Source organism: Anser cygnoides, chromosome 11 (genome assembly GCF_040182565.1).
Source record: "Anser cygnoides isolate HZ-2024a breed goose chromosome 11, Taihu_goose_T2T_genome, whole genome shotgun sequence".
Taxonomy (NCBI): domain Eukaryota; kingdom Metazoa; phylum Chordata; class Aves; order Anseriformes; family Anatidae; genus Anser; species Anser cygnoides.
In genome coordinates, this window is record NC_089883.1 from 125207 (window position 1) to 138411 (window position 13205).

A 13205-nucleotide genomic window follows, 5' to 3' on the forward strand; every position below is an offset into this window, starting at 1 on the left:
AGGAGCATCTGTGCTGCTCCAGAGAGCACATCTGATATGCTTGTATACCAATGCAAGCAGTATGAAGAACAAACAAGACAAGCTGGAAGCTTCTGCCCTTTCCCAGAGCTATGATGTATCTGGTATTAGTGAGATTTGGCAGGACAAGACCCACAGCTGGAGTGCTGGGATGGAGGGCTATCAGAAGTTCAGGAAGGATAGGCAGGACAGGCGAGGTAGAGGTGTTCTGCTGTATGTAAGGGAGAGATGAGACTATATGGCCATTGCCATTGGGGATGATGCCATAGAGAGCCTCTGAATGAGAATTAAGGAGACAGATAGCAAGGATGCCATTGTGGGTTTCTACTATCGACCACCTACCCAAGACAATGGCACAGATGAACTACTCTATAGGCAATTTGGTGAGATTTCTGGATCAGTTGCCCTCATCCTTATGGGACACTCCAGTTTCCTAGACATAAACTGGGTATATCATACCACCACAACAAGCAAGCCTGGGAAATTCCTAAAGCATCTTGAAAGTAACTTCCTGTCACAAGTACTGAGGTTGCCAACTCAGAAAAGTGCACTCCTAGATCTGTTTGAAATTAGAGATCCAAAGTCTTCTCATATATAAGCTAGCTGTTGACTAACTAATCATTCTTCAGATGGGAGGGAATACTTTCATCTGATTCTTGAGGCCTGGTCAGATTCTGACAAAATTGTTTTTCATCATATAAGTAGTTTACCAGTTGTAAATCCGTTGCTTTTCAGTTTCAACTGCTCTGTCTCCCATACCGTACTGTAACAGGAGCTATTCTGCACATCCCATTTTACTTGACTCCTATTTAAACTATGCAACATTTCTCACGGAGACAACACTGAAAAATGCTGAACTGTCTCTAGTTGCCCAAATCCCCCAGGAAATGCCCTAGAATTATTACCATTAAATTACAATGCACTGTATTACATCGGAAGTATAAGTTGCTCTTTCCTATGAGAACTGTGCTTAATATACTGATGGTAAATTTACCTGTTATTCATCAGAAGTACCAAAAGAGAGGAAGATGAAAAAAGGGGAGATGGCTCTATAGGAGCCTTCCTGTACATCCAGTTCATCTCTTCAGCTTACTTTTACAAAGCCAAACACTGACACTGAAGAAACACTTGTATGCACGGAAAAGGGTAAATGATGCTTAGCTTCCCCACCATCTATCTTGCCTAAAAGAATTCAGTTTTTCATCATTCTACTGAAAAACATTGTAGACGGTGCTGCTCTTCAGGAGGGACTCAACAGGCTGGAAAAATGGCCTGACAGGAATCTCATTAAATTTGACAAAGGGAAATGTTAAGTACCACACCCAGGTAGGAGTAACTCCATTATTAGTACGTGCTGGGGACTGATCAAGTGAAAAGTAGCTTTGCAGAGCAGGACCTGGGGTTCTGGTGGAAGACAAGATGAATATGAGCCAGCAGAGTGTCTTTGCAGCAAGCCAACCAGCATCCTTGTCTGCGTTAGGAAAAACATTAAAGCAGGTCAAGGTTGGTAATACTGCTGCTCTATGCAGCACTGGTGAGACCACATCTGCAGAACTGCATTCAGTCCTAGGTTCCACAGTACAAGAAAAGACATGGACAACCTCGAGCAGACCCAGCCAAGAGCCATTAAGATGATCTAGATTTGGAGCATCTGATATACAAGAAGAGGCTGAGAGAACTGGGCGCATTTGGCTCAAGAGGAGATGGCTTAGGTGGTCTTACCAGAGCATATTAATAACTGACAGGAGGGTGTACAGAAGATGAAGCCAAACTATGCTTCGTGGTATCCACTAAAAGGACAAGAAGATACAAACCTAAATACAAGATTTTTTTTCTTTAATTGGGGGTGGTCAAACACTACAATAAGTTGCCCTGTCAGGCTGTGGAGTCTCCACCTTCAGAGATACTCAAAAACCAACTGGACAATGTCCTGAGCAACTTACTCAAGTTGATCCTGTTTTGAGCAGGGGGAGTGGACTAGACAATCTATAGAAATTCCTTCCAATCTCAATTATTCTGTGACTATCATCCTAAACTAATACACAAGTCCTTACCTGGGTTTCATTAAAGTCTTCCAAGATATAGCCAGCTCCTGCTCGCAGCTGTTGTGCTATATAATGTTTGTTGTATGGAGTCATATCTAAAAATTCTAGAACAGAAATAGAAGGTTAAATTTTTGGGTATAACCTGTCCGTGTCCATACCCTCCTCAGTCTTCACAACTCTCATCCATTCTAATAAGGGATCCCTTCCCCCTTCTCCCAAGTACATCTACAAAAATCCTCAGAGGAGTCCAAAAAAAGGACAGCAGGGAAGGAAGCGCAAGGATGGCCTAATTAGCTAAGTGAGCACTTGGTGGCTTTCTTCATGCCGCAGTTCACTGCATGAAACATGACTTTAGCGAAGGCAAACTGCAGCAATCCATTCATGCTTTCAAGTCCTATATTTCTCAGCACTATCCCTTTTCTTAAAACCTTCCTTCTTATATTACACTAGTGATATATTCAGAGTCTGCTTATCTTTCTGTCATACCTTTCTTAACTTGCTGAACAGCCTTATAATCACCACTGATGTTTGCTACATTTCAGGTTGTAAATTCTCTAAGAGACTGACAGTTAGCTCCTTTCTGCAAAGGATTAACAAGCAAAAGGGAAAAACACTCACATCAATGCCTAATCAGACAAAATCCAGCCCTTTTCCTAAAGCAACAGCATTCCACTTGGAAATGTAATGGGTAAGGTTCGCCTCACCTTCTTCTTCTTCACTACTCCCTGCAGGACCATCTGATGTCTTCTGGCGATTGACCAATTTGTCACCGGGTGTTGCCATGGTGAGAAGAAAGGCATAACCCAAAAAGAGTGTCTTATTGTGGGGCAATGGTCCATGATGGTCCTCCAGAACTGGGGGATCTACAGTGTCTACACCTTCACAGGTGCTCACAAACTCTCCTGCCCTCACAGCCCCTGTGGGGAGATGGAAGCACCATGAGTCTCACAAGTCAGGTTCAACACAAAGACCTGTGGAATGATTTGGGATGTGTTCAATTTCAGTTGTTTTACTGGAGAAGAAAGGAAGGCAAGACTTCGTTATGATTACGCTAGGATAGGTTGGCATCTTTTACCCGTATGGCTGCAAAGAATCTTCAAATCAAAACCCTAGTGACTAATAGAACAATGTTTGACAGTTTGTCAATACCCTGAAACAAAGGGACCCTTCACAGCATTAACTGTGAAGGCATATTAGGACTGACTAAACAGGTAAGAAAGAAGAGAGGCATTAAGGTCAGAACAACATGCTGTAAAGAACACTTCTAAAAGGCAGAACTGAAAACATGTCAGATAAATACTCAGACTGTGCTAAAAATATCTCTGGCTACTGAATGCATCCAGGGATAATCTATCTCAAATCCTACAGGGCAAATAAGCAAAAAGTAAGTAAGATGCTTGTGTGAAGTGGAAAGACCAATTACAGAAATATCAAGGAGGGGGAAAAAAAAAAAAAGGCTGATAAAGTTTAAGAACAGAAAACAATGTTCTCACCAGGCTTTATTGTTGCTGACTTGCGGCCACGTTTAGCTGGGGATCTCTCTTCTTCAGAAGCAACAAGCTTCCTCTTACCAGACAACACACCTGGTGGGATGCGTGGACTCTCCAGCCCTTTACGAGTGGGAGTTGTGCTACTGCTGGAAGTGCTGGGAGAGCCAAGGTTACTACGTCGCTTCCGTTTCCCCTCCACAAGATTATCTGTAATATAGTATGCAGAGATTAACAACTGATTTTCATAGAATATTCGAGTTGGAAGGGACCCACAAGGATCACTGAGTCCAACTCCTGGGTCCACAAAAGACCACCCCAAAATAATATTAATTAAAAAAAAAAAAAAAAATCAGAGCATGCATCTGAGAGCATTGTCCGAACGCTTCTTGGACTCCTGCTGTCACCTACCCCTACCTATTTGTCCAGAGATGGCTACACTCAACAGTATCTAGAAGGTACATACTACCACCCTTAGACAGAGCAAAACAGCAGAGAGGAAAAAAACAAAAACAAACAAAAAAACCCATTCTCGCTTGCATGTCTCTTTTCTCAAGCCCAGTACTCTTCCAGTCTCTTTTCCACCCAGCATAGCTGAACAGTTTATATGACAGCAGCCACCTCACCTACCAAGCGTAACTGAGTACAGTAAGCACCACTACCCTGGAAGCAGGTTGCTCTCCACAAGCCAGTCAATACCACTAGGTTTCTGAGCAAGAGATAAAAACAGGAAAAGGGTCTCAAAGATCTCATTATAGAGTATAGACCAAAGGAACATGACAGATTTTGTTTTGTGCTCAGTTTCGTATCTGTACCCACCTGGTCACTTGCCTTCAGTTTTAAAACACCTTTTTTTACATTAAAGATTTTGTCCATTAGACATATGTCCTCTGGCCATAGCCAGAGGAATGGGCTTGCTCTGTTTCAGATCAATAGACAACAAAACACTACGATCGACAATCACAAACACTTGATTCACAACAGGAAAGGCTACAATTGTAAAACTAAGTACTGCCGTAACAAAATGCAAGCTGCAAAGAAGTAATGGGCATCAGGCTCTCGAAAACCTTGGCCAGGCTCAGTCATAGGCTCACCCACATGCCATAGGACAGGTGTTAAGAGACTGAAGGGATCAAAAAGGAAAATGGCAAGAAATAATATTCAACAAACATGCTGTCACCAGAAAGCTTAATAAGTTATTTGCACGTGTGATAGAGAGGAACGTAGGGATAATGGAAGAAGGATGAATTAATAAGGTAATCCAGTGCTTAGCAAGTCATAGCGAGGAATTCAAGTCTGGAATTGCTAAATTACAAACAGCTGCACGTAATCTGTTGCCTAAAAATCACCTCCATAAAAAGGTACACACTATAGTACTAATGAAACATTTTCTTAACACCTCCAGCATAATCCAGAGAACTACAAAATGGTAGCTTTGTGTTTTTTGGTTTTTTTTTTTTTTTTTTTTTTTTTTTTTTTGTACCAGCAAATTCACTGAAATGATAATAAGGATCTGGTAGATTCATGAAGAAGTGAGCTGGTGGGAAACAAAAACTTATTTGTATTTATCATCTTGAATACATTAGCATTCTTTCAAAGAATCAATGAGAATATGGATGATGATTGATCTGCATGAGTGACTGGAGTTGTTGTTTTTAAATAAAATGTATGTGTGTGTACATATATATATATATATATGATCTTACCAAAAGCTTCTCTATAACTTAAAGTTACTAAAGCAAACAGGAGCAATGTCCTCTCATGTATTAATAACTGGTCATCACAAAGGATGATCACTGGGCAAGAATACATGGAACAAAGTTACTTATATAGCAGTTCAAGTATTTGTGTTCGGGCATATACTGCTCAACATGTTAATAAGATATTTGGAAAGGAGAGTGAATTGTGAGATAAAGTCTACTGATGATACAAAATTACTTAATGCTTTTCCAAACTAAAACTGACTACAATGAGCCACACCGACTGTGCCACTACAACTCTGTTTTAATGCGTCAGACAAAATTCAGGTCTGCTGCTAACTGATAAAAACAATGGTCCAGAAGCAGCCTCTGATCCAAAAGATTCAACAGACTTGACTACTGAAAGGCTGTATTAGACCAAAGATCAAATCCAAACTTGTTTTCCCTGCGTGATCTCCCCTAAGATACATAAAAAAGCTGCTGTTTGAGGCTGTACACAGGGTTACAGGGTTAGATGGATCTTGATCTGGCTCAGCGCAATTTGTAGGTAGTTGTCAATGAACTCCACGAACATGTGAGGAGCGGCTGAAGTTACTTGGTTTGCTCAGCATGAAGAAAACAATACTGAGGGGAGACCTCATCATGGTTTACAGCTTCCTCACGAGGAGGAACAGAGGGGAAGGCACTGATTTCTCTCTGGTGACCAGCAAAACGACCCGAGGAAACGGCTTGAAGCTGCAACGGGCAGTTCAGGCTGGTTATCACAAAAAGGTTCTTCACTGAGAGGGTGGTCTAGCAGTGGAACAGGCTCCCCAGGGAAGTGGTCACAGCACTGAGCCTACTGGCGTTCAACAAGCGTTTGGACAACGCTCTCAGGCACACGGTTTGATTTTCTGCATGGTCCTTTGGGGACCCAGGAGTTGGACTCGATGATCCTTGTGGGTCCCTTCCAACTTGGGATATTCTATGAACTCTGAAAACATTTTTGAATATCCGGAAAGATCTAAAACATAGGTAATTGGGATCAGGAAGCAGAAACATCTCAAAGGCACAAGATGTGTAACAGCATAGCTCCAGAAGAAAAACAGGAGCACTTCAAACTACATAGAGTCAGCAGCTCAACAGCACCTCCCCTTACCGAGACTGATGTCAGCTGCCTTCGTCAGGGGGGTGACAGGTTCGTAAGGGCCTAGCCCAAACTGCTCCCGGAGCTTATTTCCTTGTTCCAAAGACAGGATAACAGCCATTCGTTTGTACCACTTCCTCTGGCCTTCCTTTTCAATGCAATAATATAGCTCTCCAGACTCTTTCCGGTGTCCTTTCACTACGCCTGATAAGACAGCAAATGACACCTGTTAACTGCACCTAGGCTTCCCATCCTCCTGAACAAACACCCATCTTCCATTGGATTCAGCAACTCAAGAGAACCCAAGAACTGACCTCAAGCACTGCTCTTACCTGCACTGAAGTACTCATCCTCTGAGAGTGCAGTCACCTCAGTTTCCAGTGGGATAGGGTCACACAGTAAAATATCTTTTCCTAGCACATCACATTCATACCCATCATCAAAAAGCAGCTTGTACTTCCCTGCGCCAACATCTTGGGTTATCATTCCAGAATAGAAGTACCCATTTGAAGACCACTTTGCTACAACCCTGAGGCCCACAAAGCTGCTCCCAGAGGATGAGTCTGCACAGTCTGAAGGACCAGTCACCACTTGCAATGGGATTTCTGGAGAGTCACTTCGACGTAAGGCACAGAAGCCAGAAGTGTCAGATTTCTCCCCTCCGTCTGGCTGGCGAACTGCACGAACAAATGATTTCTCCTCAGGTGATGCTGTAGTTGAGAGATCCTCTACACCTGGAATTCCAGCTAAATCTCTGTAGGAAAGACAAAAGCAGACCCAGAAGGATCAGTAAAAACAGTTACTAAACAAAGAATACTTAAGACAGATTCTTGCTGCTGCTACATGGTATCACCAAAAACTAGCTCCTGAAATACTTAACTCTCCGTGTTCTCTGTCACACTAATACAGCAGGCCCCCCTTCTCTTCCTTGACAATATTAAAATTACAGACGGCTTTTTCCAGGGTACCTTGTTGCAGTTGTTCGAGATGGTGGGCGGCCTCTTCTTCCTCGCCCACGAGGTGTAACAGGTGCTCTGCCACCCTGACGAGTACCAAGCACAGAGTCCTCCTCTTCCTCACACAGAAGTGCTCCTGTCTGGCTAACTCTGAGAGGAGATGCTGGCTGACCAGATCCTTTCCTAGGACTAGAGAATTCATGAGTTCAGTTAACCATTCTGAAAAGAGTTATCACCTCACTATATCACTCCATTTTCCCTGTGATCTGACAACTGGACAAGAACTTTGCCTCATCCTTCCTAAACTGCTAAGACCTAAAGCAAAGTTATGCATCACAAGGAAACAACCATTACTCCTTCAGGAAGAAAAGATGGGAAAGCAAAGACTGTTCCTTATTTCTGTTCATCAAGACAGATCCTTCCCTGAAATTTCTTGGTTTGGGGTCTACCTTGCTTCACATTTCACCCAAGCCAGCTGTTGACTTCTGCAAAATACCTTCTCTTCCATTCTCGAGGCTCTGCACGTACCTTAGTTTTCCTAAGATGCCTCGGCCAAGGGGTAAAACAAACTCTCCAGTTTCTGCACCACACATTTTCCCTTTGACAGCTCCAGTTCCTCGTGCTGAGCTGCTGCTGTGTGTTGCAGAGTGACCACTGCTTGCTCCACTGGATGTGCGGTGGAGGCTTGAGGCTTTAGATGAGAAGGAGCTGACATCGCCAAGGTCCCCTGAGGTCAGTGATGAGCCCACTGCTGTTCTAGAGGAGGATGTGTCAGTCTCACACTCCTGGCACTCCACTACAGGCTCCTCAGTTTCCTTAGAAGAAAAAAGAGGCCACTTCAAAGGTGATGAACTTACTAGATGGAAGCTACATTGTAGAAACACCAGACACAAACAAGTTGAGAACACATTCATGAAATTGAAGACAGCTATGCAGATTGAGTCTGGACTAACCAATGGTAGACAGCAGCTCTCTCCCTATAGGCCTGTACCTGTGCTCCATACGAAGAAGTCACATTAAGAAATCAGTCACCAAGACAGAGCTTGGATGGCTTTGATTTCAAAGCCAGAAATCAGCCTGGCTTTGAATGATTTCCACCCTTTTAGAGTGTAAGAGTGCAACAACTACATGAGACACTATCAGCCTTTGGTTACTAATAATACAAGATCAAAATCAGATGGCTGGTCATTTGGAGCAATTCAAGTTTTATGGATATATAACCGTTTGTGAACACAATACTGGTATCAAATGTTGGTAGATAAATTGGAAATGGTTATATGATTACGATTACATAGCCTATGAAAACACATTTAAGAAAATCTAATTCTCTATTTTAATATTACAATAAGCAATTTTGTGTGTAGTGTCAAGCGTGAGAGCATAAGTAACCGAACTAATTTATCCCTTTGTGCCATTACTCATTGTAACAACACAGTTAGCACAAGACACTTATGTTATTTACCTGCATAGCAGAATAGCAGTAATGTGTTACTGCTAGCAGGCTGATATGTTTACCGTATATATCGTATCAGCATTTGTTGACTACCCTTTGAGTTTCCCTAAAGATTTTCCAATAAAGGAATGGATTGTACAGCAATACAAGCATAGTAAAAATAGGCTTATTTTTTTTATTTCAAGATGCTTTTTGGAGATCTCTTACAGAATCTGGTCGACATGACTCAAAACCCCGTGGACCACAGGTGAAAGATAACGCTGAACTGCAAGACAGGCTGAACAGTCTTACACAGTTCAATTTTACAGGTAGAAATGATTTTTGCTGACTAATAGAATTTCTGCCCATTCTGAAATCTCTGCTTTGTCAAAACCCCAATAATTTTACAATAGTGAGAAGCATATTATAAAGTCTTTTGTCCATTTTTGTTTCGCAAAGAAGTGTGTCTTCAGAAGGCAGTAACAGGAATGAAATACACCAGCAACAAACACACAGCTTTCAATGTGCACTAAATGGTCTACATGTTCACTCATTGAAAAAAAAACTTGTCATCACAGCACACTGGTTTGCTCACTCAACTCGTTTTCTGCAGCCACAACACAATTTATTTTTTCAGCCAACATATTAGTATATTTAGCCCTGAAAACAGGAACTTACCTCAACTACCTTTCGTTCCACCTCTGCGCCATTTATGTAGTAAACATCTGTGATAACACGGGTAACAACAGTGCGCACCTCTCGAACAGTTCGCATGTGGCGACGCTGAACCTGGCCTCTGGGTGGGTGAAGAAGGTTAAATTCCTCCTCTCCCTGTATAAACAAGACAAAGTAAAATGAAAACAAACCACAACCAGAAGCAAATAATTTCTGTGTACAGTCATCTCTGCAGTACAGTTTTTTCTAATCACATTTGAGTACTGCGGTAGGGAACCTTTCAGTATCTTGCTGCAAATTAGATGCAACAACATGAAAGACCCTGAACAAGGGAAAATTGAACACATTTTGCTCACTTGTTGAGGGGCAGAGGAAGGGAAATCACAGCAGTCCAAGGAGGAAACACCAAACTGGCTTAGTATAGCTTCTGATATTCATTCAGTGGGCTCTCAGATCACATAACTATCACACAGTGGATTTATGGCCCTCTAACCTCCTATTTCCCAGAGGATGCACAGTTCTTATTTCAAGTCTACAAAAGATCATTATTCTAGTCTTTATATTCAGAAGAAATATGCAAGCTGTAACTTCAAAGCAGTGATTTTTCTTGAGTCTGCAGCAAACTTTCTGAAATACTAGTTCAAAGTTAATTCATCTTGTTAGAATGTTTAACTAGAGGAGCTCTCCCCTGATGCGTTTATCCATTGTCACTGGATGGAGCAGCAGAATAAGCTGCCAGTTCACTGGTGCAAATAGGAGGCATCAAAGCATTCTTTCCAGATTTCATACAGCTTCCTCCTCCATCCAAAAAATTTTTTTTTTTTTTTAATAGCATTAACTACGTCTGGACACACACAGACAGACACAAAATCACTTGCCATATTTTCTCAGAAAATATCAGGACATTTACTTCCCAAACTTACTCTGTCCACTGAGTACTGCAGTACCTTAGCAGCTGTCTACAGTTGATAAAGGAAAGCTTATGACATTTACATTTTGAAGAGGTCTCTTGGCTTTTTTTGACAGAGAAATTACTGTTAGTGAATTTATTGGCTGAAGGGATACTTCACTGTTCTAAAGCAGTAAAATTAAATACACGCAGCCTTCATCCCACCTGACTGTGCAGAGAGTCTGTGTCTTCTCCAGATGCATTCACAAGCTTTTCCCCACTCTCCTCAGTTTGGATGTTTGCATCTTGTCGACCAGGTCTTTGCCCAGACATACTGGTTCCCACATCCACTCGCCTACAGATTGCTTCTGCTGTTTGTGTTGCTACTGTAGCAGTTGTTGGGGTAAAATGACAGTCTGATGTAGTTTGAATCCCTTTATTATTAGTATTTGCCTGCTTCTCTTGGCTTTCATTAATTGCAACAGCTTTACTTGGTTTCTTCTGTATTCTTGTCCCTTGTTCCATCTGAGTGCTTACAGTACCATTCTCCACAGACTCCCTCTCCTCTGCACAAGAAGGTTGTTGATGGCAGCCCTGCTGCATCCTCTGAGGAATCAGGAGCTGTCTACCACTGTCATCTGCTCTGTGTTGCCGGCACTGCTGACCACTGGGATTTTTACATAATTCATCATCTTCTTCTGTGCCAGGAAAACTGAATAGATTCCCCCTGCAAACCAGTTATATATAGGTCAAAATTATTGATTAAAAAAGCAGGAAGGCCAATATTCTGCTACTCAGGTGAAAGCACTATTCAAAAAATAGCAATGCAGTTATTCAATTGCTTCTTAAGGTTGCAAAGAACTCGGTGTGTTTTCAAATTGTCAAACATTTCTCAACATCTCTCAAGTGATCCATGTGGTGGCAGGAAGAATTGCTGACACCTATAGAAAACTAGGAGCTTTTGCAAACACTAATAAAGCAATGTATGCTCCAAACAACAAGCACCACCTATGCAAAATGCTTCTCAAAGTCATGCCGTCTTGAAGTTCCTACAGTCTGCTTCAGCACTCCATTGACCTGAAAGAGGTAATCACACCTAGCAAGAAGAGGCAGGAGCGTAAACACAAATGCTGTCTAACACTTTCACTAAGATTTCTCTTCCCTGTCAATAACCTTATCAGGTATTATATGGGACTGTATACTGAATCTTACTAGAAGTACACATTTATCCTCCCTCATACCTGAGAGACTTTGAGGAGTCACTGTCTTCCATTCTGTCTGTATACTGCTCAGCACTGGAAGCTCCTGGTCATCACAGTCTATAGTATAACCATTCAATACTCTTGCAATATAAATTACTTTTTCTTCATAGGTCAAAACTTCACTGCCCCCATCAAAAGACAGAATTTCAAAACCCGCCTGGATGTCATCCTGTGCAACGTGCTCTAGGTGTCCCTGCTTGGTATGGGGTTGGACACCTTGTACTCTCCAGGGTTCCCTTCCAACCTCAACCATTCTGTGATTACCATGTGAGATACAGACATACAGTACTTAATATATTAATTTCATTGTGTCCAACCTTTTAAGTCACCCAAAGACAATGACTCAGTGTAGTTTCTTTAATTCTTAATGTTAAAAATGCACACGTGTGTAAATCCAAAATCTAACCAGGACTGGCACTCAAAGACTGTAAGTAGTTACCTAAATGGAGAAGCTGAAAGGTCATGGCCTCTGGCCTCATCCTCTCGCCGAACTTCACAGACACGACTGAACACAGATGATGCTTTCTGGGAGCTAGCAATGCAGATTTAAAAAAAAAAAAGCATTAGGGATTGCGAAAATACAGCATAATGAGAGAGTTTTCTACCCCCCTGGGAAAACAACTACTGGCATTAAAATCGAGTTTGCTGACCTATGCAACCAGAGAACGAGTGAGATGGTCAGACACTCGAAGATCAAAAAACGACCTGCAATTATATAAGCACTTCTATTATTTCTGCAGACGCTCTCACAGCCAAGAGCAATTTAGCAATTCCAGAAAACTTAGGGTAAAAAACTGCAGCACCATCAGGAGTTTCACCATCGCTACTTCTTGCAGCCACTGGGGAACACCATTAGATCATTTATGGCTTATTTAAAATCTTCATGACAGAGCAAAATTATTGGGAAAGACTTGTAAAGCAGACTCTGAGAGATCAAGTTCAATCTGCACCTACAAAGGCAACCCAACCTCAGTCAGTGAGGACTGACTGCCATTCATCCTCAGCACTGAGGCATATTTACCATCCAGCATCTAATTCTGCGACAAGAGGTACTGAGTTTATTTCGAAGTTTTCTCACTGCTTCAAACCATTATACTTCACTCAGACCACTATAGATAGTGTCTTCTGACTCAGATTCTTATTAGTACTTACAAATCGTACAGTCTAAAAGATACAATCAAGCAACACTAGGCGCTGTGGAAATACAGTACATGATAACAAGCCTGTTTCCAAAACTTTTTTTTCTTACATATGTGATAAGATAGGTACATACAGATGAAAAGATCAAGGAAGTAACTTGCATTTTGGTCAACGCATTAAACTGTGATCTCAATCCAACAGCAACTTTGTTATGTTTCTATCAGCCTCATATCAAACAGAGTTTTCTTTCAGAACTCCTCAGAGCTGAGATTATTTGCAGAAAATTGCACAATAACAAAGAAAACCACATTTGAAATTTCAGAGGTTGATAGGGCAGACCTGCATTCTGGACTGCACAAGACATGAATTTCTGCTCTGACTATAATCAGGAAGAGGTAAAACGCTGATGTTAGTAGGAAAGCACAAAGCCTACAGCAGAACAGCAGGTGGGAAACCTGCTGTTTTGGACCCACCT

At 41.8% G+C, this 13205-nt stretch overlaps 1 protein-coding gene across 5 annotated transcripts in view; it reads right to left on the bottom strand.

Moving 5' to 3' along the window:
* TP53BP1 (tumor protein p53 binding protein 1) overlaps window positions 1-13205 on the bottom strand; it is a 49116-nt gene that overhangs the window by 3287 nt on the left and 32624 nt on the right. For all 5 annotated transcript variants that reach the window (XM_067003552.1, XM_067003551.1, XM_067003547.1 and 2 more), the window contains 10 exons: window positions 12030-12122; window positions 10554-11055; window positions 9443-9595; window positions 7861-8147; window positions 7345-7521; window positions 6709-7130; window positions 6389-6580; window positions 3557-3760; window positions 2768-2980; window positions 2073-2167 (listed from right to left, as the gene is read on the bottom strand). In XM_067003552.1, the coding sequence (XP_066859653.1) occupies window positions 2073-2167; window positions 2768-2980; window positions 3557-3760; window positions 6389-6580; window positions 6709-7130; window positions 7345-7521; window positions 7861-8147; window positions 9443-9595; window positions 10554-11055; window positions 12030-12122 (2338 nt within the window). The remainder of the gene's footprint in view (window positions 1-2072; window positions 2168-2767; window positions 2981-3556; window positions 3761-6388; window positions 6581-6708; window positions 7131-7344; window positions 7522-7860; window positions 8148-9442; window positions 9596-10553; window positions 11056-12029; window positions 12123-13205) is intronic.